Source organism: Lupinus angustifolius, chromosome LG03 (genome assembly GCF_001865875.1).
Source record: "Lupinus angustifolius cultivar Tanjil chromosome LG03, LupAngTanjil_v1.0, whole genome shotgun sequence".
NCBI classification, from domain to species: Eukaryota; Viridiplantae; Streptophyta; class Magnoliopsida; order Fabales; family Fabaceae; genus Lupinus; species Lupinus angustifolius.
The window spans coordinates 11,822,015-11,846,864 of record NC_032011.1 but is presented as its reverse complement, the minus strand read 5'-3'; the positions used below and the strand labels follow the sequence as shown (position 1 = coordinate 11,846,864).

The 24,850-nt window shown below is 33.0% G+C and overlaps 2 protein-coding genes across 3 annotated transcripts; both read left to right on the top strand.

Moving 5' to 3' along the window:
* LOC109343384 lies at positions 239-6,622 on the top strand. Of its 2 annotated transcripts, none has more exons than XM_019581628.1 (5): positions 239-588; positions 3,272-3,339; positions 3,979-4,388; positions 5,230-5,573; positions 6,133-6,622. In XM_019581628.1, the coding sequence occupies exons 1-5, from the start codon at positions 511-513 to the stop codon at positions 6,346-6,348; spliced, it is 1,116 nt and encodes a 371-aa protein (XP_019437173.1). In that variant the 5' UTR covers positions 239-510; the 3' UTR covers positions 6,349-6,622. The 2 variants fall into 2 exon arrangements, with proteins under 2 accessions (XP_019437173.1, XP_019437174.1); XM_019581629.1 differs by having other exon boundaries at positions 240-588; positions 3,272-3,338; positions 3,984-4,388.
* LOC109343383 (glutaredoxin) lies at positions 13,100-19,768 on the top strand. Its single transcript, XM_019581626.1, is given in 6 exon segments — positions 13,100-13,292; positions 13,337-13,462; positions 13,563-13,651; positions 18,929-19,027; positions 19,482-19,579; positions 19,667-19,768. Coding segments are annotated over 4 exon segments (375 nt in total). The 5' UTR covers positions 13,100-13,292; positions 13,337-13,361; the 3' UTR covers positions 19,568-19,579; positions 19,667-19,768.

Here is a 24,850-nt window from a genome sequence, read left to right as displayed (position 1 = left end):
TAGTGCCTAAAGGAGATAACTTATTTCTTATTACGATAAGATAATTTATGTGGAGAAAATATTTATTCTCTTTTCTAAATAAAAGAATCTCTAAAGTTAACTAAATTTACAAAATAAAAAATTGTAAAGTGAGATTTTTTTTTGGGAAAAGTTGGTCAAAGCAACATGAAAATCCACACCATAAACTAAACGGGTGGAATAAGACCCACAGACCCAAATTTCCTCAACTCCTTCAACGTTATCAGACTCACAAACCTCACCCGACCTCCTCCGTCTCATTTCACCAACCCTTCTATCTTCATTATTTTCCACCAAAGAAATCAACACTACAACCATATAATAATTCACCAACACTAACATTTCAACACCAAATGAGTGTGTCGTGTATTATTTTCTCTACCTCTTTTATTTGGTTGAGTCATTTTTCACTCTGAGCCATAGCTACTATCTTTTTACGCTATTGTTGCTTCACTCGTATACTTATAAATAAATATATTTATATTTATATTTATGGCTTCGAAAATTAGGCCTTCATTTTCTTGTTTAGTCACTTCTCTTTCTTCCCCTTTCCAACACAGAGGTCTTCGGGTACGTTTATTTTAACCAAATTATACGCATTTCGTTTCTTTGTTTAATTAATTCTTTTTTATTCGTTGTTGTACAAAAGGAAAATTAGTTTATTTTGCTTAATTTTCACTTGTGATATGTGTATATATTATGGATTGAATGAAAATTGCATAACTAAATTCTGTTATATAAAAGTTATAGAGGTAACAGAAAAGAAAGGAATTTGCTATTTGCATATTAAATAGGTCTCGAATTTTATGGTTTTGCATATATATGGTCTCAATTTTCCTATGAAATCAACACTCAAACCAATGTGACATTACCAACAAGGCGTTGGTCTAGTGGTGTAAGGTCTCGCTAGATTCCAAAAAGACTAAAAGGTAATGGTTTGATTTCTGGGAGCTACACTTGTTAGGAGTGACATCCACACACCCCGAAAGGGATTAGTTCTTTATCTATAGGGTAAGGGGATATCCTTGGTAGTACCAAAAAACCAATGTGACATGCAATTTTACACCATAAGTCGTTCAAACAACAATCTAATTGACTCCATTGGTACATAAGCTTGGCCACTCGGGTGTTTTACTAAATACTGATTGATGAGTGAAGTTGCTAAAGGGGAAAGGGCTACCACTAGGTATCGATGGAGTGAAGTTGCTGTGGACCTCGGCTCTTAAAAGGCATACAATGTTGTCGGTTTTATATTGACTAAATAATGAAAACTCGTTGTGGTACTTAAATCATGATGTTTTCACACCTAATGGATTAGTGTTCTGGGTTGGGCTAACCTCGTGGACTTCAGTTATAACAGAAATCTCTATGTATTTGTTGATTATGCTGAGTTTTTAATTGCTATTGTTAAGCTTATGTTTTCACATAAGGGGTCCAGGTTGGCCTTCACTTGGTGGAAGTAGAATACCTCCTTGTATGCCTAAGACTAATTTTGACTAAATAATGTGGGAGTCTACTGAAGACTATTTGTGAAAAACTCTGCACCAATATCATCATTAAAAATATGATATGAATAGGTAGGACAGGATAGGATTGCTGCTGATGCCTGAAAAACTATTTCGCTATGTTGATATTGTATATTTTCGCAACTTCAGATGGACTTCCTTACTATGGTTTTATTGGACATTTCTAATGTGTGAAATTATGATGCATCATTTTAAGTAGCAGGAGAACCTCCGTGCTAGTAGTAGACTTAGGTAGAGGACAGGATAGGATTGCTGCTGAGTTTTGCTTCACCATTGGTGCTTTGGGAAAATTGGAGCTCTGAAAATAAGCACTATTGAAAAGACAGCGTTCTTAAAAAGACAGATAATGAACTGCAATGCATTGTTTAGAAAAGGCAACTTAGTCATTTCTGGTCAAATAATGAAGGCATGTATAATTCTGCAATGCATTCTTGAAAAGACAGATAATGAGTTTAGAAAAATCTTAATATTCTACTCACCCTTTGGCATTTTGAAGATTGATGCTAAAACATTATTCTTTAATGGCCTTGTTACCCCAATAAATTTTATTTAAACAATTACACCAACTGTATAATTCGTTGGCATTGGGAAGAAGAAAGATAGAAAACTAAAAAGAAATTGTTGAACATAAATTTGACAGTTGGATCTTTCCTCAACCTATCTTTTAAAAAGATAAATTCACATCATGATCTTTGTAAAATATACAAGTGATGTACAAAATAAGGAGCATGATATTTTTGTTATTTATTCCATTAAAAGTGCCATAAGTCCATAATTACCAAGTAAACTAATGGTATGTTAAAATGTTAAACAAATGTATTGAGTTAAATTTGCATGGCATGCTTTTCTTTAAAAGGACAGATGATGAATTAGTTATAACTTATCAGGTGGTTTTGGTGCTGGAACTAGGTGCAGTAGTTATTTATTTCGTAGCTAACTTGGTCATTAGTTTGATGAGTTCGATAACCGTGATTTTTGGAGAATACTGACTTTCAGTCTCCTTTCTGTTTCTTGGTCTCCCATTCTCCCTCGCTTTTCATTTAAAGTTTCTTAAGGTGGTTTTTGGTTTGTGTTGGATATAGATGGCATCATGGCACTATAAATTATAAATTGCTAAACCATCTGTTTAGTGGGTGTATGCATTTTACCTGAGACATCATCAAATAGATTTAAGCATTCCACTAGTTGTTCTTTCAATAACTTGATCAATTAATAATCTTTTATTAAAAACGTCAAGTAAACATATGTGGGATTTCGTTTTAAGATACTTGCTCAGAGAACTGAATCTCACGGGTACTAGAATTTATTGCAACTATATTCATTTTGGTATTCATCATTTTTATGAAAATATATTCTATGGTTTGTTGGTGTATACTATCAAATAATTCACATATAAATAATACATGCTATAAGTTAGTTAATGATTGTATATGTAAATCCCCCGCCAGTGCAAATTGGTGTTGATAGGCAAGACATCTACAAATCTTTGCATTTTCTACTTCAAGCTTTTCGGGTTCTGCTAGATAAGTAATGTGTTGATAGGCAATACATCTATAAATCTTTGCATTTTCTACTTCAAGCTTTTCTGGTTCTGCTAGATATTTAATGTACACTACAAGCATTTAGGTGACTTGCTATTTAAAATTATTTAGTGTTAAGTACTGTATCTTTAAGTATGGAGTTATTTACTCTTCAACTTTGATAATTTCTTTTCATTTAATATTCAGTTTAGCTTATCACAAGATTTGTTTGTCAGCCAGCGAACTGGTGCTCAGCTACAAATATATGCGAAAGGTAGCTTGCTCATTTATTGGGTAATGCATGAAATTCTACATTTTATTCTGCACTAATTTCTGACTGGATTGCCTATTCTTCATTCTTTAAAGATATGGCGAATATGATATGAATAGTTCTTGGTGTATTTCTTGAATAAATCTGTCAGCTGTAAAAGTTGGAAATATTTTATGGTAAATTGCATCCTACACCCTTCAATTTTGGCCTATGTGTGGATTAGACCTTGAGTATTTGAAAAGGTGCAAATGTCCCATGAACTTCACACTTCGTGTGAAAATAACAAAATACCCTCCATTAACTATGGCATTATTTGAGATTGGAAAATTGAACGGATTCTGCATTTTAGATTAGATTCAAATTTCCAATTTCCCCAATTTTCTGTTTTGTTTTTGTTTGATGTGATGTGCAAATCACATGACATTTACATCAGATATTTAACAGTTTGCTTAATGGAGGGTGTTTATTTGCACAAAGTTTGAAGTTCATTGGGGATGGGATCATTGGCACCCTTCCAACCTTAAGGTCTATTCTGAACGTGGGCTTGTTGGAATGTGTGAGCTGCAATTTTCCCAATACTTATATGCACTCCTCTGGCTTTGTCCTTTATTAACAATGTCTTTGTTTATGCATTTGTGTCACTGTTAGACAAATCATGCCAGTTTAAGTTTATACATGGAATCCCGAAGTTAACACAAAGGTTCCAAAAACAGAATGATGTTCTTTTTGTTGTCTCCGAGGATCAGTCACAAAACAGTGAGCTTGAAACAGCTGATTTATTGCTTGAAAATCACGATGCTAGTGCTGAAGATATCTCTCCTGCTACCAACACATATTTTGATTTATCAGGGAGTGATGGAAAACCAGGTTTAATATCATTTTATAACCGTCCATACAGAAAAGAAAGTGAAATACTTGTATCTAATTCGAAGAGGAGTCAAAACAGCATATTGTGGTTTGTGGGACCTGCAGTTCTTGTTGCTTCATTCATTTTTCCTTCTCTCTATTTGCGTAAAGTACTTTCTATCATTTTTGAGGACTCTCTGTTAACAGGTAACTTTTCTTCAGAAGAAAGACTCTGTTTGTTCATTGTATGTATTTGGTTTTGTTCGTTTTATGTATTTGGTACTATATTGCTTTGTCTGTGCTCTACAATCTCTGCATAATTGTTGTGAGGAGTGTTTTCTTGCATTTGAATGAGTTCATGGAAGTTGTTACATCTCCTTGAATCAATGTGGGTAAGATTAGCCATATGATAATGAAGAAGCTGTGGATAAAAGGGAAATGATCGTATTTGGGACCCATTAGTAAGAGATAACGCCAGGGGAAACTTTTGGTTGTTTGGAACCTGGATATGATGCTCCTTGGTTGACATGAGATTTCGCATCTTGATAAAACAGATGGCTAGAATCATTGGCTAATTGGACAAAACTGAACTATACTAAGCGCCAATGTCGATTCTCCTCGCAGTTCTCCCTTTAACCTCTAATCAAAAGTCTAGCTGTCTGCCTATTTGTCCTACTAGGGGCTATATTCTTACCATAAATAAATATTATTTTCAGAAATACGCCTAATGTTTCCACCTACCTCCTCGCAGTGTCCTTTCTACCATCTTTGCAATTTCTGTATCAATAGTTAACACCATATTTACAAAAATCGAAATATATTTAGAAGTTAAAATTGTTGTGGAGTGTCGGGGAAGAGAGCTTGTAGTTAGTGTGGTTCTTGTGAATTACGTGCTACAACATTGTCAGTTATGAGTTGATATATCCTCAAACACTGGAATGTTCAATTGTTTGCTTTAAATCTTCTTTTTTATTCTTTACCAAAAAATCTTTTTATCATCATTTCTTTCTCTCCTTTGTTCTGAACTGTCTTCTTTCTTCATCTCCAGATTTCCTGATATTATTCTTCACAGAAGCAATTTTCTACTGCGGTGTTGCGGTGTTTCTGTTTCTACTGGACCATTTAAGGAGGCCCACACAACAGGATACCAATACCAGCAGTAGTGATACTCTACCCCCTCAATTGGGACAAAGAGTCTCTTCTGTTGCTACACTGGTGCTTAGTCTTATAATTCCTATGGTTACTATGGGTTTGGTCTGGCCATGGACTGGCCCGGCAGCTTCTGCAACTCTTGCTCCATACCTGGTTGGTATAGTTGTCCAATTTGCATTTGAGCAGTATGCGAGATATCGGAAGTCACCTTCATGGCCTGCTACTCCATTAATCTTTCAAGTAAGGATAATACAATTCTTGTTGATTAACTTCCTTTATTTTGTCTTCCTGGTTAAAACCAGTGAGTTAACTTTTGGCCGACAGACAGAACAAAATGAAATAGAAAGGAACATGACATTAGTAGACTAGTTGTGTTTTGTTCTCTTTGGTTTCCCCCTTTAAGTGAACCAAAATGTCTTTTTAATGCCATGTTCTATTTTATTACTAAAATAACATAGAATATAACCAGTATATTATGTTCCATTCCATCTTGTTCTAGCTCGTTTGTCACACACTATCTAAATATAATAAAATTAATTTATCCATTCACCCTTCACTTTATATGGTCTTACCTAATGGATGCTCGATTGTTAACATTTTTATTATCTGGGTTGTATAAATTGTTACATTTTAATTTCATCAGCCTCTCATTTATTGAAATGGATCAACAAAATATTTCATATATTAGGAAACAACTTCTCCATTTATGGGGGAAAGGCTGCATACACCTACCTTTTTTTATTGTCAGCTTTAACAATTGGTGATTCTTATAAAAAAACTAATAAATTGTTATTAACAGGTGTATAGACTGCACCAACTAAACAGAGCAGCACAATTGGTGACAGCATTATCATTTACAGTTAGAGGAGCTGAGATGACCTCACACAACATGGCTATAAACAGCTCCCTGGGTACCCTTTTAAATGTCTTACAATTCCTTGGTGTGATATGCATTTGGTCCCTCTCAAGCTTCCTCATGAGGTTCATATCTTCTGCTTCCACAACTACGCCGTGAGGTAAAGGAATTCTTGTAAAGTTTGTTAGCAATTTTATCTCAGAATATCCATAGGATATACATTTTTAAAATATCTGTTTTATAAACTTTTGAATCAAATTGGAGATTTGGATCGTAATCCTGACCTTTTTCGGGTAAAAATGGTTGTTGCAAGAATCTGTAACCGAGGACAACCCTGAAAATGCTCATAATGTAGTGTCTTGAAGCATCAAGACTATGTCATACTAAGTAGGCAAATGGTAGGATTCATAATTTAGATGCAATTTTCGAAGGTGAAGACAGCAAAGTGTTTTTTACAAATTTTTATTTGAAAAGCAGTTGGTTATAAATTCATTTTTCACAGCAGCATGTTATTAAGGATTTGGTGATTTCAATTACTGCCACAATTTTAGTGTAGGTGAAAATCTAAAACCGAAAGTCATTTTGCTCCTTAGTTTCAATTCACAACCCCTTCACCCATTCACAAACTGGGTTTCTATTTGTCATGGACAAAAAAGAGAGGAGTGTTGTTATTTTTATAACAACAATTAAGTATTAGTCTCATTATATGGCAAATCATGTACATAAGTAATTAGGTACATTACTAAAACATTGAATTCTATTCTTTTCTTAATCATTTTACGTATGATTTTTTTTGTCTGATTAGTTATTTTTATAGTAAAAGAATAATATTTCAGTTCCAGCATACTGTGACCAAGGTCATAGAAATTAAATGTGCTCATGATCAAGTTGTGATCTCCTGAAAATTGAGGTCAGTTGTGATCTGGTAACCACGTACAAATAGATTCTTCAACGCTTCTTTCTCAAGATGGAGCCCGTATGCTCACCTTTAACCCTATTTTTCCTTTTACTCTCATTGGTTTGAAACATATTTTGAAACAACAGATCTTGGTCCCTCTACTTTGCCCAACCACCCTTACCACTAGTCCCCACCCAACTATTAGTACCTCCACCCCTGTTCTTTTATGGATGAGTCTGGTAGGTCAGGCAATAGGTCTTCTTGTAAAAGTCGGGTGAGTTGGGTTGGAGCATTGGGTAAAGAGTCTTCTTGGAGATGTATGTGTTGAGCTTGGACCTATCGGTAGAGGTATTTGAAAAGGTGCTCTGACGATAAGTTAGTATGAGATTGACAAGATATAATAGAGCTAAGGCTAGAAAGCAAGATTGATATGAGAGAATAATGAATACTTCGTTATGGGGGTTCCCCTATTTATAGTGGTAGGATAGATGAAGCAATTATTGGCAGGTACTGTTAACGTGATCGACCATCTGGGTTTGTCGGGGGCTGCTTTGTCCGTGTCATGCGGATTTAGTAGAATCGTACTCTATACATAGTTGACTTATAGCTTGTAGCAGGTCTCTCCTTGTCATGTTGATAGGAGGTTAGGTGAGATTTGCAGACATTGTAGCAATATGTTGTTGGCAGCCAGACGAGATGTTGGGGTAGTGGTCCCTAAACCGGTCCAATGTGTCCAGCCATTGACGAGATATCTGAGTAAGACCAACACGACCAACATGGGATGCACGGTTGGCCAGGGGGAACAACCCTCTTAAAGGAAGCACAAATACAACACATCATTCATGCAATACTATAGCGAAAAGTATAAATGTTAAAGAATGTAGTTAAAAGTTTCAATATAAAATGGATACATATCAAACACTACATCACAGCATACATGAACACCCCTTCACCACTAATAACCTCGTGATTGAGATCTATATAAGCACATATTTAAACCACTGCCATGATTCTTGAGTTATTCAGCTACATTTGTAAGATCAACTTAAGAGAGTAAAAACAATATTTCTTATTCTTCTAAAAATAACATCAAATTACTTCTTCAATTTCACTTCAATTAATCAATTTGGTATCCGAAATCTCATAGTCAATTTAATATCTATTTTTGTTCTTGAATGGAAAGGTTCCTTTATAAATGTTTAGCTAACACGCCAAAGAATTCATTTGAATTTGACACCCACATATTAAAGACCAAATTAACTAAATTTGTACATGGTCTTGAACCAAAATGATATTTTTGTAACGACAATTACAAAGTCTACCATGATGTTAATCAAACTTACATTTACTTAAGAAAAGTTTAGGTGAATATCAAAACCTAGACATATTCTAATCTCTGATATTAATTTTTTCATATATTGGAAGTATATATAAAAATAAGGTAAAAATAAATAAATGAGAGATAAAAGATGTAATCTGACACATGAAAGGATGGGTGTAAAAGTGTAGTTAGGTTTTTTAGTGCATTTCAGCAACCGGATCGAACACAAATATATGATTCAGTTTCACTCAATTAACCGTAAATTTAACTATAGGAACCGAACCGAACTGAACCATTCTTGAATGGTTTGGTTCCATGGTTTTTCCTATTATTCTTTTTATAAAAAATCTCGCATCAATTGAAAGTCCAAAATGTATTACAAGAAACATTGTCCATAGAAGAAAAAACACTACTACTATTATAAAAAAAATATAAATCATATATAGATGAGTAAAAAAAATTGAAATTCATAATTATTTGTTAATAACATACATAACAATATAATTCACGATTAGGAACATATATATCAATTTGTAAAATATATAATAGTTACATATATAACCTTACAGTTCACAATTAGTATCACATCTAACAATACATGTATAATAATATAAGATCTATGTTAATTTCAAACTCAATACCATAAAAGTTGGAAGATATGTTCCCAATCATAATGGAAAACAAATTAGTAAGTAATAACATATATGATATTAACATAATAACAATTTAGTAACATATATTGACACAAAATTGATAATTTAAGTCAAAAAAGTGGTTGAAGAATTTAAACAATAATAAAACATCGTTATCTAGTTTCTTTAATATCTCAGTTCGGTTCAAACGATTCTGAAATTTCTAAAACCATAAATCAAACTGAACATAAATGGTTCCTTACAAAAATAACCGAACTGAATCGCAAAAACAAATCGAACCACATTTTGCAGTTTGGTTTGGTTCAGTTTCGTCAGTCTTTGCACTTTGGTTTGGTTCGGTTTCGTCAGTTTCGCAGTTTAAACTGGAACCGTTTACACCCCTATATAAAGAAAGATAGTTCCTTGTCCATGGGGTGATAATTATAAAAAAAATCGACTCTTTTTTATGTTTAGATATTCGTACTTTGTTAGTAGAATAATTGCTCATTTTAGTCTCTTATATTTTTTACTTTACTAACTTAGTCCATAATAATTTTAAATTATTAATTTAGTCTCAAATGTTTTTCAATATGCAACTATGTTAGCCATTCCATCATTTCTCATCTATTAACCTTAACAAACTGAAATGACCAAATGTTTTATGTACATGCTAACAAGTTTGACATGTTAATGAATCATATGTTTTAAATAGGCATGTAAGCGATTCCAGTTTAAACCACAAAATCGGTGGAATCGAACCGAATCAAACTGCAAAATGTGGTTCAATTCGGTTTCGCAGTTCAATTTGGTTTTTATTGAGTTTAAAACTAACATATACCATATATTGTTATATGTTTTACTAATTGTTAATTATAAGATATTTTGAAACAACAGATCTTGGTCCCTCTACTTTGCCCAACCACCCTTACCACTAGTCCCCACCCAACTATTAGTACCTCCACCCCTGTTCTTTTATGGATGAGTCTGGTAGGTCAGGCAATAGGTCTTCTTGTAAAAGTCGGGTGAGTTGGGTTGGAGCATTGGGTAAAGAGTCTTCTTGGAGATGTATGTGTTGAGCTTGGACCTATCGGTAGAGGTATTTGAAAAGGTGCTCTGACGATAAGTTAGTATGAGATTGACAAGATATAATAGAGCTAAGGCTAGAAAGCAAGATTGATATGAGAGAATAATGAATACTTCGTTATGGGGGTTCCCCTATTTATAGTGGTAGGATAGATGAAGCAATTATTGGCAGGTACTGTTAACGTGATCGACCATCTGGGTTTGTCGGGGGCTGCTTTGTCCGTGTCATGCGGATTTAGTAGAATCGTACTCTATACATAGTTGACTTATAGCTTGTAGCAGGTCTCTCCTTGTCATGTTGATAGGAGGTTAGGTGAGATTTGCAGACATTGTAGCAATATGTTGTTGGCAGCCAGACGAGATGTTGGGGTAGTGGTCCCTAAACCGGTCCAATGTGTCCAGCCATTGACGAGATATCTGAGTAAGACCAACACGACCAACATGGGATGCACGGTTGGCCAGGGGGAACAACCCTCTTAAAGGAAGCACAAATACAACACATCATTCATGCAATACTATAGCGAAAAGTATAAATGTTAAAGAATGTAGTTAAAAGTTTCAATATAAAATGGATACATATCAAACACTACATCACAGCATACATGAACACCCCTTCACCACTAATAACCTCGTGATTGAGATCTATATAAGCACATATTTAAACCACTGCCATGATTCTTGAGTTATTCAGCTACATTTGTAAGATCAACTTAAGAGAGTAAAAACAATATTTCTTATTCTTCTAAAAATAACATCAAATTACTTCTTCAATTTCACTTCAATTAATCAATTTGGTATCCGAAATCTCATAGTCAATTTAATATCTATTTTTGTTCTTGAATGGAAAGGTTCCTTTATAAATGTTTAGCTAACACGCCAAAGAATTCATTTGAATTTGACACCCACATATTAAAGACCAAATTAACTAAATTTGTACATGGTCTTGAACCAAAATGATATTTTTGTAACGACAATTACAAAGTCTACCATGATGTTAATCAAACTTACATTTACTTAAGAAAAGTTTAGGTGAATATCAAAACCTAGACATATTCTAATCTCTGATATTAATTTTTTCATATATTGGAAGTATATATAAAAATAAGGTAAAAATAAATAAATGAGAGATAAAAGATGTAATCTGACACATGAAAGGATGGGTGTAAAAGTGTAGTTAGGTTTTTTAGTGCATTTCAGCAACCGGATCGAACACAAATATATGATTCAGTTTCACTCAATTAACCGTAAATTTAACTATAGGAACCGAACCGAACTGAACCATTCTTGAATGGTTTGGTTCCATGGTTTTTCCTATTATTCTTTTTATAAAAAATCTCGCATCAATTGAAAGTCCAAAATGTATTACAAGAAACATTGTCCATAGAAGAAAAAACACTACTACTATTATAAAAAAAATATAAATCATATATAGATGAGTAAAAAAAATTGAAATTCATAATTATTTGTTAATAACATACATAACAATATAATTCACGATTAGGAACATATATATCAATTTGTAAAATATATAATAGTTACATATATAACCTTACAGTTCACAATTAGTATCACATCTAACAATACATGTATAATAATATAAGATCTATGTTAATTTCAAACTCAATACCATAAAAGTTGGAAGATATGTTCCCAATCATAATGGAAAACAAATTAGTAAGTAATAACATATATGATATTAACATAATAACAATTTAGTAACATATATTGACACAAAATTGATAATTTAAGTCAAAAAAGTGGTTGAAGAATTTAAACAATAATAAAACATCGTTATCTAGTTTCTTTAATATCTCAGTTCGGTTCAAACGATTCTGAAATTTCTAAAACCATAAATCAAACTGAACATAAATGGTTCCTTACAAAAATAACCGAACTGAATCGCAAAAACAAATCGAACCACATTTTGCAGTTTGGTTTGGTTCAGTTTCGTCAGTCTTTGCACTTTGGTTTGGTTCGGTTTCGTCAGTTTCGCAGTTTAAACTGGAACCGTTTACACCCCTATATAAAGAAAGATAGTTCCTTGTCCATGGGGTGATAATTATAAAAAAAATCGACTCTTTTTTATGTTTAGATATTCGTACTTTGTTAGTAGAATAATTGCTCATTTTAGTCTCTTATATTTTTTACTTTACTAACTTAGTCCATAATAATTTTAAATTATTAATTTAGTCTCAAATGTTTTTCAATATGCAACTATGTTAGCCATTCCATCATTTCTCATCTATTAACCTTAACAAACTGAAATGACCAAATGTTTTATGTACATGCTAACAAGTTTGACATGTTAATGAATCATATGTTTTAAATAGGCATGTAAGCGATTCCAGTTTAAACCACAAAATCGGTGGAATCGAACCGAATCAAACTGCAAAATGTGGTTCAATTCGGTTTCGCAGTTCAATTTGGTTTTTATTGAGTTTAAAACTAACATATACCATATATTGTTATATGTTTTACTAATTGTTAATTATAAGGTTATATTTTACTAATTGATATATATATATATATATATATATATATAATATAATATGTTACTAATAGATAAATATGTTATTAATTGGGAATTATATTAAATAATAATAGTAGTAGTGTTTTTGTTTTTATGGACAAACAATATCTCTTGTGATATATTTTGAATTTTTAATTTATGTGAGTTTTTTTACAAAAAATAATAGAAAAAACTGTGAAACTAAACCAAACCTATAGTTAATTTGTTGTTAATTAGGTGAAACCAAACTATGCGTTTGTGTTCGGTTCGATTACTAAGACGCAACAAAAATAGAACCGGACTTTTACAACTCTAATTTTAAATTATATTTTTTATTTTATTTGAAAAACAACATCGTTTTTTATTTTTATTTTTATTAAGCTTCCATCATGGAATCTTTAATCTCCCTTCCATCGCTAGGAATCTGGACAAAGTTGTTCTTTCATCTAGAAACTAGAAATAAATCATCTCCAAACCCAAAATTCATTCCTTAACCCTATCTTCCAATTCCTTCTTTTTGTAACCCCAAATTCATAAACTCCATTTCAAGTTTTTACCATTCCTTGCTCTCTTCAGCTTCTGCCATTAATTCTTAATTTCAAGCTTCATTCCTTTACGCTTAAAACACATACCATCATTTACCTTCAAATTCCAACACCTATACTTTAAGCTCTCACCCTCTAGCACCAGTTTATTACCAAAACTTTAACCTTTTATGTATAGATAAAAATGGGTTCTGTGATGAGTTCAAAGAAGAGTAAGGAAGAGCTTGAAATAGCATCGAATAAGGCAAAGGAAATAGCATCATCATCATCTGTTGTTATCTTCAGGTATTTAAATTCAAATATTTTAGAATTTCATTCATTTTTGTCTGGCATGTGTGTTTTAATTTTCTGTTGATACAATTTGTGGTGATTTATGTGGTTGCAGCAAGACATACTGTGGTTACTGCAAGAGGGTGAAGAATCTTCTCACACAGATAGAAGCAGCTTAAAAAGTCATTGAATTGGATGAGGAAAGTAAGTCTCGTCTTTTGTTCGCGCTTTCATGTCTCATACTTTGATAAATTTTGTTTTCTTAGGTTTAGTTTTGTTTGTTTGTTTGTACCATAAGTGTGTTCTATTGAGGAAATCTTGTTCGAGTGGGTAGGTTGTTAGGTTTATTATGGTATTATGGAAATAGGATACTAAAGAAGAAAGATGGAAGCAAAAGCTATTGCTTCCCTTTGATTTGTTTTTTATATAACCAAAGGTATTCTCTCACCTATTGGCCTCTCAATAAGTGTCATTCATAGGAATCGAACCTTTGACCTTTGGACCTATCTGGGATCCAGTAGAACCTTACACCACCAGACCATTTCGTTGTGTTAAATATTTTTTGTTATATGTATAAATATGTGATGATGTGATACAACTGTCAAGGCATGTCCTTTATTAAACTCAAATGTATTAAGATTTTGGTAGGATCCACAAAGATTTCTATCTTTTATTCTATTTCATTCCTTTCGATCCAAGATGGGATACTGAAAAAATTATGAGGTCCAATGAAAGCTTAACTGTCCAATTACCTTTCATCTCATTCATAAGTAAACGCCAAAGAAATGAATAAAGATGAATAATGCTTTCTCTCTACAATTTGTTTTTACCCAAAAGCACCATACCAAAGGAAGCCCTTTTGCCCTGCTTTAAGTGATTTCGACTACTTTTATTCAAGTTGTAAAACGATTTGTGTAGAAGAGGAATTCCAAGCAAAAGATGCTCAAGGTAGCTGTAATAATCGTCTACCCAACTGTCATAACTACCTAACAGTATTTTGGAGGGAAAACTCCAATTCTCCAACTTACTAGAATAACTCAACCTATGCTTTAAAAATGTACAAGTATGAATATATATGTAGAGAACCACACATCTATGTTTAATCTGTACAAGTCTAAGGTATCATCCAATTCCCCCTCAAGCTAGAGTGTATGTTAATCACTCCAAGCTTGGATAAGAGATATTTGGAAGGAGAAGGATCAAGAACTTTGGTGAGTATATCAGCTGATTGCTAGTAATTGGAATGGGTAGGAGATGTAAGAGATTGGCTAAGAGTCTCTCTCGTGTGATATGACAATCACTCAATATTGTTACTTTGTTAGTACACTCAAGGAATAAAGAATTAGCAGCAAAATATCTGGCTAATTTGCTGTCACAAAAGAGTGAAGCAAGGTCGATGAAAAGAATCGAGAGAATGTGTAACAAGTAATTCAACGATTGAATTTCACATGAGGTGGCAGCAAGAGCAGGATATTCTGCTTCCTAGAAGATCGAGAAACAGTGTAAATGGAGTATCCAGAAATGGATTTTATTGAGCCAAGGAAAGCTGCCCGGTCAGTTACACTTCAGGGCTTGAGTTGCAAAGAGTTGTTGTGAGGATAGAACAAGCCCTGACTAACAGTACCTTTAAAGTGGTAGGTGAAGACATAAATTGACTCAATTGCTGGACATAAAAACTAATGCCAGGTTGTGTGTTTGTCAAGTGCAGAACCTGAGTAACAAGTATTTTATCAGAAGCGGGATAAGGATATGGATCATTATCATGCTTGATGAAGATTGGTTGTTTTAACCGTTGGGGTAGGAACTAGCGTGGATGCTAGCAAACTAGTGTCAGATAGTAAGTCCAAGGCATATTTCCTTTGACTATGAGTGATGCCAGCAGTTACTGCATAATTGAAAATAACTGAAAATAGTTGTTGCATAATTGAATAGAACTGAAAATAGTTGCTGCATAATTGATCATCTGAGAAAAATAAGTATGTACGTATTGACTATTGAAGTAACCTCACACCTATTCAACCTCCTCCTAGGTATGTGTAAAGCCCTTGTTTATATAACAAGTGCCATCAGGGCTCTAACGGCGAAGGAAGTCATTGCTTGAATCCGTTATTTCTTTAGCCATGTCCAGTTCGACATCAATAATGTTGGATTCATTTCATATGGGTTCATCTTCTTTGATGTATCCACACCTCCTCTCTTGAGCATTAAGATTAGACATTAATAAGACTTCGTGCACTTGCTCATATAATTCTGATTATTACTTTGTATGTCCAGATGTCCTTTTCTGTTTGCAGGCTTGTTAGAGAACACATCATACTATATTTCAAGAGTATTAAGTTTCTCTTACAAAAAAACAGAGTATCTGATAATTGAATCATTAATATTCACACGTACATAATGAATATCTAACTTCAAATGATTGGATATGTATACAAGATAAAAAATACAAAATAATACAATTAAATTCATTGGATGCAGTGGTCATTGGACACAATTGTCAATTGGATGCACTGTCTTAGACGCACGTGACTTGATTTATTCGCACATTTCACTAAATGTAATTGTCACTAGATGTGATAACTCGTTAAGACAAGCTTAGTCACTGGACGTGTTTGACTTAACATCAAAGATAGATATCATACATTATAGATATTGGACGTGTTAACCAAACTTTTTATGTAACTTATGTTCTTTGTAAAAAGCAATTAAGCATGAGTTACAGTAACACATTATGTTTTCCAAAAAAACATATCTTTGTTAGATTATGCTTCCCAAATTTAATTGTTTGTTATTCATCAAAACATCAAGAAAAACATGCGATTAATAAGTTGGTTCCAATGCAAATGAGTAGGAGATAAAGATTCATAAGAAAGAATTGAAGAAATATGGTGAGGAATACCTGGAGATGAAGGGCTTGAAGAGTCGAACGTATTGAAAATCATTTAAGTAACGTGGTTTGGTTCTAAGTCCATCTGATCTCCTAATTGGTGAAGGAGAGAAGTCAATAAGAGGATGATAATCAGAAGAATGAATGGGAGATGAGTGTAATGAAATAAAATCAATAGGAGAGGAGTGTATGTGAGTAGTTGATGGTGAATGACAATGTGTATGAGGTGAAGGATGTTGGATATGGGAGTCTGTATAGGGAGAATATGGTTGAGGTGAATGAGTTACAAGAGGTGGAATAGAATGATGAGTATGTGAAACATCAAATAGAAGGAAATCTGATGTGATTAGAAAAGTGTGAATTACTGTCAAGGGAATGAGTATGAGGAGAATGACAGGGAAAATGTGTTCATAGAAAATAACATGTCTGGAAAGAAAGATTTGCCTAACTTGCAAATCAAACAGCGAAAAACCCTTTGCCCTTACCTGAAGCCTAGAAAACCCATTTTCTAGCTCTGGGATTGAACATGGTCCTATTTTGAAAAAAGAGTAGAAAATAACACAAACTACCAAACACTCTTAATTCATCCAAATTAGGAGGTTCACCATGAAGTAACTCGATTGGTGATTTGTGATGTAACTGCAAAACACTGGAATGTTTTGGGTAGTTTGGATTGGAAGTGGAGAGGTCTAGTGACACTAAGAAGTTGCTTGTGTTTCCTTTCAACTACAGAGTTTTGTTGTGGAGTTTTAATGCAAGAGGTTTGATGTTGAATTCCACAAGAAGCATATATAGCTGACATAAGAAATTCAGAACCATTATCAGTTTTAAGTATATAAACCATGTTTGAAGTAGCAGGTTTCTAGTATATATAGATCTTGGCTGGAACATTTCTGCCATATGATCTACCATATCCTCTTCCAATAGAGCTTCCTCTACCTCTATCATATTAATTATTTCCTCAACCATTCTTCTCTCATTAAAGTTAATTCTGAAATTCTACTGTGAATCACTAGTATTATACAACACTTTAGAATCCATTGTGTTGAACAGAATTCTAGAATCAGAGTTCAGAGATAGGTCCAACAAGTTGCCTCTCTTTTTGGAGCACCAATGAGAAAATCTTGTTTATCACATGTAGTGGCTCCATGAGAAAAATTTGTGCTGGTTGTGCTATATTGATCATTTACTCCCTTTAGAAAACAAATACGAAGTTTGAATCCTTGTAACTTTTAACCGTATGAATTAATTGTCCTTCAATATGTGAATTAACTGGACACATATCTGTCACCTTGCTTCATTGAACCTTTTCACATGTCAATTAACTGGACACATTTCCATCACCTTGCTTCATTGAATGAATCTTTTGCAATAGACCTGAGGTGTGAAAGTAATTTACCTTTAGAAGTTAGAACCGATCCTTCAGGTCTTGCCAAAGTTCTAGCACTCCATCATTCTACATGGTACTTTGTGCAATTTGCTGATAGAGTGACCTTGTAATCAATGAAACAACCATGATATTACATCTCTCCCAAGCACCATCTAGTAAATCAGACAAATCTAGAGTAGAAATAAAACCATCAACAAACTTGTACTTGTTCTTTGATAAGAGAGCTCTTCTCATCGATCTATTTTTTATTGTGATAATTTCCACCTTCAAATGGCGGTGAAACCAGAATTTGACCTGGATGAAGACAATAGGAACTATGTGGATCTTCCTTATGTGAATTTTTCTTTCAAATTTCAGAAGTTTCACTACTGGTATCTGCCAGCATAATTTGACAAAATGAGTGAAAATCAGGTAGATTGAAGAGAAGAATGGAATCCAAGATAGAAGATGAATAAATCAAAGCTGAGGTTGAAGAAGATGATGAGAAACTCAGGGCAGAAACTGAATAGACTCACGTAGCAGAGCTATCTATTTGAGAGTTTTGATACCATAAAACAATTTGGGTAGAAGATGAATTCCATTTCATAAATGAATATGGAGCCAGCATAGCTTATAAAATATACAAGAATAAACACTCTAGCTCTCTAGTTAGCTGTCATAACCACCTAGCCAGATGTCATAACTGCTAACTGCGTAACAGAGTTTTTGATAGAAGACTCCAATAAGCTGGTTTGAGGACTGCTTTTTTTCTCTCTCCACTTTTTACTCCTTTAGACAGGAGTTAGGGGGAGCACATCTGCTATCCCACAACTTTGTGCCACTCCATGTGTCAAGATGTGTGATTGACCAGAAAAATATTTAATAATTATAATTTTAACTTCAATAATTTATTTTCAATCAATCAAAATTGATGGTACATGAAGTGATATAAAAAGTGAGACAACAGATGTGGTCCCGAGTTAGGGTGGGAAAGTTTTTATAATAATTGTTCTTATAAAATTCTTGAATTGAGTTACCTTGTTTTCTGTTAGCATTCGGTATCTGCTTTCTAGCATGCTTTCTGCATTTTGATTTTTGAATGTGACTTATGCAAAAATGGAGTGTTATAGCTTATGCCTGGAGGGCTGTTTTTATGCACTAATTTGAAGGCACTAATTTGTTGTCAATTCTATAGTATAATTTCCTTTTCCTTACCAATTTGAAGGTGATGGAAGTGATATTCAGTTAGCTCTTGCTGAGTGGACAGGGCTTAGGACTGTGCCTAACGTGTTTATCGGAGGAAAGCACATTGGCGGTTGCGACAGTAAGGCTACTCTAGATGTTTCTTTTCTATTCAGTTCCTACCTTTCTCCATAATGTATTCTGTACTATCCTCCATGCCATTTCATCTAAAGGATAAAAAATTATTAAGTTTTTGGATATTTAAGTCATATTTTATATTCTTACCCAATTACATAAAGTAACACTTACCTGCAAAAGGAGTGGTACAAAATAAACAAAGATCTATTGTCAACTCATATGGTGTACACACCAATGAAACATAAAAAAACAAGTTCAAATTTTTGATTGACATGTTATATGTTCATTGATGTGAGACAATGTATGAGATAGAATTTGAGACAACAAATCTTCATCCACAAAATAATCAGTATAATTTTTTTTTGTTCCTTCTGGTATATATAAAGGTAGACCAAATAGATCGTGTTGTTTTTCCTATTTTCATTTTGGTTTTAACATTTTTAACTTGGGTTATGCAGCGGTTTTGGAGAAACACCGAGCAGGTCAATTGGTTCCACTTCTCAATGATGCTGGGGCGATCGCCAATAACTCAGCTCAGCTATGAATAGTCATAGAAGACTACTTATTCATTCATGACTTTGACACCAAACCCTCCCAAAATGGTTATCTACTCTCCTTCCGGGTGAATTCAATAATAGACGTCTACTTTCTTAAATAATATGATAGATTTTTGTCATACCTTTTCATTCTACAAATTTTCTTGGTACTATTGAATGAAAAAGTAATTGAATTCAACGTCTTAAAAGTTAAAACGCATTGATATACTTATAATTCAGAAATAATTTAAACATTGATATGCAAATATGTTTGGATATTAGAGTGAGTTTGTTGAGTATTATCTTCTTTTTTTATTTATAAAATTACTTATTTTTATTTAAAGGATCACTTATAACAAAATGAAACATTTTTAGGAGATTATTTCTACCATCAAAATTTGAAGTAATCGGAATTTCATAATTTATTTATAGTTATTTTAGATTATAATTGGTGTTATAGAAAAAAGAAAATATAACACAAAATCCCTTGTACAATAAAAAATTATTACTTTAATTAAATAACAAGAGATCACATTTTTTTAATTAAATAATTTTAATAATAACAAATTTCTCTATTTCCTCACATGTCAGTACTAAATAGTGTAATAGAGAGGATCTCAATTCTGTTTTAGAATGCTCCCCTTAAAAGCTGAAGCGATACACCTTATATGTAAATTATTGATTTTAGGTAAGTTTGTTGTGCTTTTAAAACTATAGTATGTTCAAAAGTATTTAAACTTATAAAGTTTATAGTGACTGGACCGTTGTGAGGTCTATGGTCGTGGATGGCCAACTTCAACTTTCCCTAATGCATATCACCATCCTTGGTTTCAATCTTCTCTTAGGCTAGCTTTAATCAATGATGTCAAAACTTGTTGTAATGCTTCCGTTGCTCCATTGGTTTTCGCCATATCGATTGTACCTCTTAGTCCTTGAAGCTGTTTATCTTTATCCAAACCCACATCGTCCCCTCCTTTTTGAAGTGGTTTTTTTTGGGAAATCATGCAGATAAAAACCATAGTGGAAGAAGAATTTCCATGAAGGAAGGACTTGCAAGATTATGTTTCAAATTTTTCAAATAGAAAAACAAATAAAAAATAAGGATTAACTCTTTGTTGTCACGAGCTAACAAAGCAAATACAACATCATCTCTATAGAAGTCTATGGAGACGCTCCCACTAGAAAAAACCCCTTGCGCTTCTTGTGCTAGTAAATGTAACTGTCTAAGTAAACTCTATTTTTCGTTTTGTAGGGTTAGGACATATCTTGCTCTAATTAAAAGTATATATGAGAAACATACCCAAGGTGGCTAACCCTAATTCACACTATTGCTTATTAGAGTTGAGCTCATCCAAAGAACCTAGCCTAATAAGGCAATATAACAATATTTAGTGGCATAATTCTATGTGTGTGACCATATAGGTATTCCTTACATATAATTAAATATAAATAATATTAAGCTACTAGTGCATAATCCAATAATCTCTCACTTGCACTTGAGCTTAATAAAGTATATATAATATCACATATAGTAACTGTTACATAGCAATCTGCGACTATGACCTAAATATCAAGAATGTCATTTTCTAACATAATATACATTTTGACAATTATATTTTATATGATTAGTCTCATTTGAATGTTTAGCTAATTGAAGTCAAGGCAGGGACATCTCCTACTTGTAAATTCGATTTGTATTCCTTATTATTCGAGTAGAGTTTAAAGAAATAAATATATCATATTTACCATTTTGAACATGGTCATACATTTTAAAGTCTTACTCTATCAAGTGATATGTAGATATTTACTCTTATTACATGGAAGGGACAAATTTCATCCCCATCACTTATATTATTCTTGTACATAATTCAAGTTATACCTTACATGTAACTTTTAATGTCATTAAGGACTGCAAATACCATTAGCACATTCAGAGTCGTTTATGACACTCAAATAACAATTCAAGCAACATTATCATGGTGGATCAGTTAAGCACAACATCACTCTTAATATGCACACATGTGAAGACTTAACATCTCATATCTATGATTTGTGAGATTTATATTATCAATCACTCACACACTAATAGAAATATTACCCAAATATTAATAATGACTAGGGACAATATTTAAGGATAATATTTCCTACGATGTCACTATCAAATCTACCAATTGACATTCTAAAAATTTATATAATATTATATAAACATTAATATTCTTTATAGAAATATAACTGAAATGTTTTTATTTACTATTAATAATAAGATGATACATAATATGTTGAGAACATATTTATTCTAACCGCATACACTCATAATCTCCCAATATCATTAGAGCCAATCAAGTATATACTTAACACCTATTATTTTAGTATAACTATCATGCTTATGAGATGGAAGAGGTTTAGCCAAAGGGATCAACAAATGTTACCCTACCCGTAGGTTTCAAGCCACAAATACATGACTTATTATTGTCCTTTCCAAATGACTTCCTTTTGGGATTATGATGTTTTCCCCTATTTTTAATGCCCTTTTTAGGTTGGAGCATCAATAAAGCCTTACCCTTTTCCTTTATTAATATTGTGTTAAGAAGTTCTCAATATAGTGAGCAATTCAAGTAGTGTTTTTTTTCAATTTTGTTCATGATAAATTTCATGACAAGTTAACTAAAGCTGTCTAGCAATAATTACAGGACAATATCATTGAGCAACTATTGGCCTAATGGGAAACCAAGTATCTCTAGGTTCATAACATATCCAATCATTTTGAGCACATGAGGGCCCATAGGAGTCCCCTCTAATAACCTACATTGATAAAGTTGCTTGGAGACCTCAAACCTCTCATGCTTAGCTTACGCTTGATAGAGGTTCTTTACGTATACAATCATATTGTATGCTTCCATATGCTCATGTTGCTTTTGAAGCCTAGAGTTCATAGAAGTCAACATGAGACAACTAATATCTAGGGCATTATGCTTATGTTTCTTATAAGAATTTTTCTCAGCTTTTGATGCATCGTCAGCGAGGGGGTTCATGAAGTGGCTCATCCAAAACATACTGCTTTTTCTCTTGATTGAGGACAATCCTTAATTTTTTATACCAGTCGAGTAAGTTCTTTAATAACATTTTTCACGTTTCAAGGATTGACCACATGGATAAGTTACTTGCTGAGTTTTTTGTTATGATTATCTATCAACAGTAGAATATATGTGTAAGTATCATAATATAAAATATTTAATTATGCCTTTAATTAAATATTCTCCCACTATTTGATTCATAAAAACCGACCCTCTTGAATCAAAATTATAGTTACGTATACAATAGGTCAAGATCCATATTTTCCAATTGTTAAGTTAACTTTCGCTAATCTTTTGATAGTAGGTTATTTAGGTAGGAAACTCATTTCCAATTGTATCCCACACAACTCTTGAGTAGTTGGGTGAATAACACTTATTCTAATTCATCTTATGAGTCAAACCTAACTTATTCCCTCTAGCTCTCACCTAGTTAAGCCTGACTCAATTGAACAACAATTGAATATTACATTTATCACATTTCACCTTATTAATATAAAAAAAGCTTACTCTACTTTGGAAGACTTTTACTTGTTAATATTAATCTTGATGAATATTGTTCATTTGAAGACACAACAACTTAGTTATATATCTTAAGGATCTTGCTAAATAATTTATTTAATGTTTAAACATGCATGACATACATAAATAAGTAGTAACATAGTTAGCTAAACCATGAAAACTCCTTACATCACTCACACTTGTAGGTATCAACCAATCTTGAATGATCTTTACCTTTTCCTCACCAACCTGCATGGATCTAAGATGTTCAATATGCAAGTCAAAGTTACTACTATAAATTAGAATTGTTAGATATTTCCTGATGATTGGTGAAATATCAATCCGAGGATTTTGAATATCATGATTTTCACACACAACATAAAGCAAGGATATAAAATCATACATGGATCTATGTTCTCTGATCTACTCTTTTGATATATCTTTTGACAGAGTTTTGGTATGATGGTCTTCCTCAACCAAATCCTTAATTCCTTTTGGGATATTTGTTTTCTCTCTAATGGGGAGATATAAAAACTATTTGTGATTTGGTGTATTGGGGACCATAACTGTTCCTTATGTGTTAACTTATAGGGTTCATATTATCCCCTATAGGCCAACCATTTGGGTATCCACTCGTTAAAGCCCATATTCGTTATCAGTTTCAGAAGTCTTTTAGGTTGTCATTAATTAGATCACTTGTTTTGTAATATCCAAAATAAATAGTCAATATAATTGTATTAAATATATGATGCCCACTTTAATTAGAAATTATGAATTTCTAACAATCTCCCATTTGGGCTTCATATTTTTTCTGAAACAATTATATCACATATTTTTTAGGTGCGCATCCATATGTATTTATATTTAGACTTCTCCTTGATACAATCTGGTCCATATCATATATCAATATAGAACCACCGCGAACTTCATTACATTCAAACGTGACTCGACCACGATGATCACCATATTAATATACTTAATGACATAGATCAAATATGGATGAGTGACATGAAAATTTCATGCAATGTGATCTCAAACATGTCTATTTCCAACTGGTCATTCATTATTCTTTAGTGAGATCAATCCAAAATCATTAATTTCAATACAATAGTTACAATACACAAGTTCAAAATAGAACAATATACCATCAACTTTATTACGCATAAAACTATATATGACGTCCAAAGTAAATCACAAAACATAGACTCTCACTGAATTAAGGTATCCTAAGGAGCAATTCTCATATTAGCAATATGCTCTTGAAAGACTTTAGGTACCAAACCCTTAGTCAGTGGATTAGCTAGCATAAAATTTGTCCCTATATGTTCTATGGAAATTTGTCTATTTTGAACACTTTCTTTATTAACCAAAAACATGATGTCAATAAATTTTGACTCTGTAGAACTCCTATTATTGTTGGAGTAAAAAATGTGGACTTATTGTCACAATAAAATCTTTTTCGCCATGGGCCAAAAGAAAGGATTAGCCTTGCCTTCGAAACCTGAAGCTTGGACCTTCAGGAGTGTCTTAAGTGGGAGAGTCTTGGGTCCCGCCAGTTCACTTCCTTTAATTCTGAGCCTGGTCTTTTCATACCATCGACCACACGTAAGCCATTGACAAAATTTCCACAACTATATGTTATGGTATGATGTTTCTAAACAAATCACGAACTCTTCAACCATGGTTGAAGAAGCTATGGGCGTCTGTTTAGAAGACTTC

Excerpts from the sequence above, each read along its gene's own strand:
- LOC109343384 (XM_019581628.1), top strand. The coding sequence starts at position 511 with ATGGCTTCGAAAATTAGGCCTTCATTTTCTTGTTTAGTCACTTCTCTT. Across the intron at positions 589-3,271 it reads TCCAACACAGAGGTCTTCGG|TTTAGCTTATCACAAGATTT; the intron begins GTACGTTTATTT and ends TTTAATATTCAG. Across the intron at positions 5,574-6,132 it reads CTACTCCATTAATCTTTCAA|GTGTATAGACTGCACCAACT; the intron begins GTAAGGATAATA and ends TGTTATTAACAG.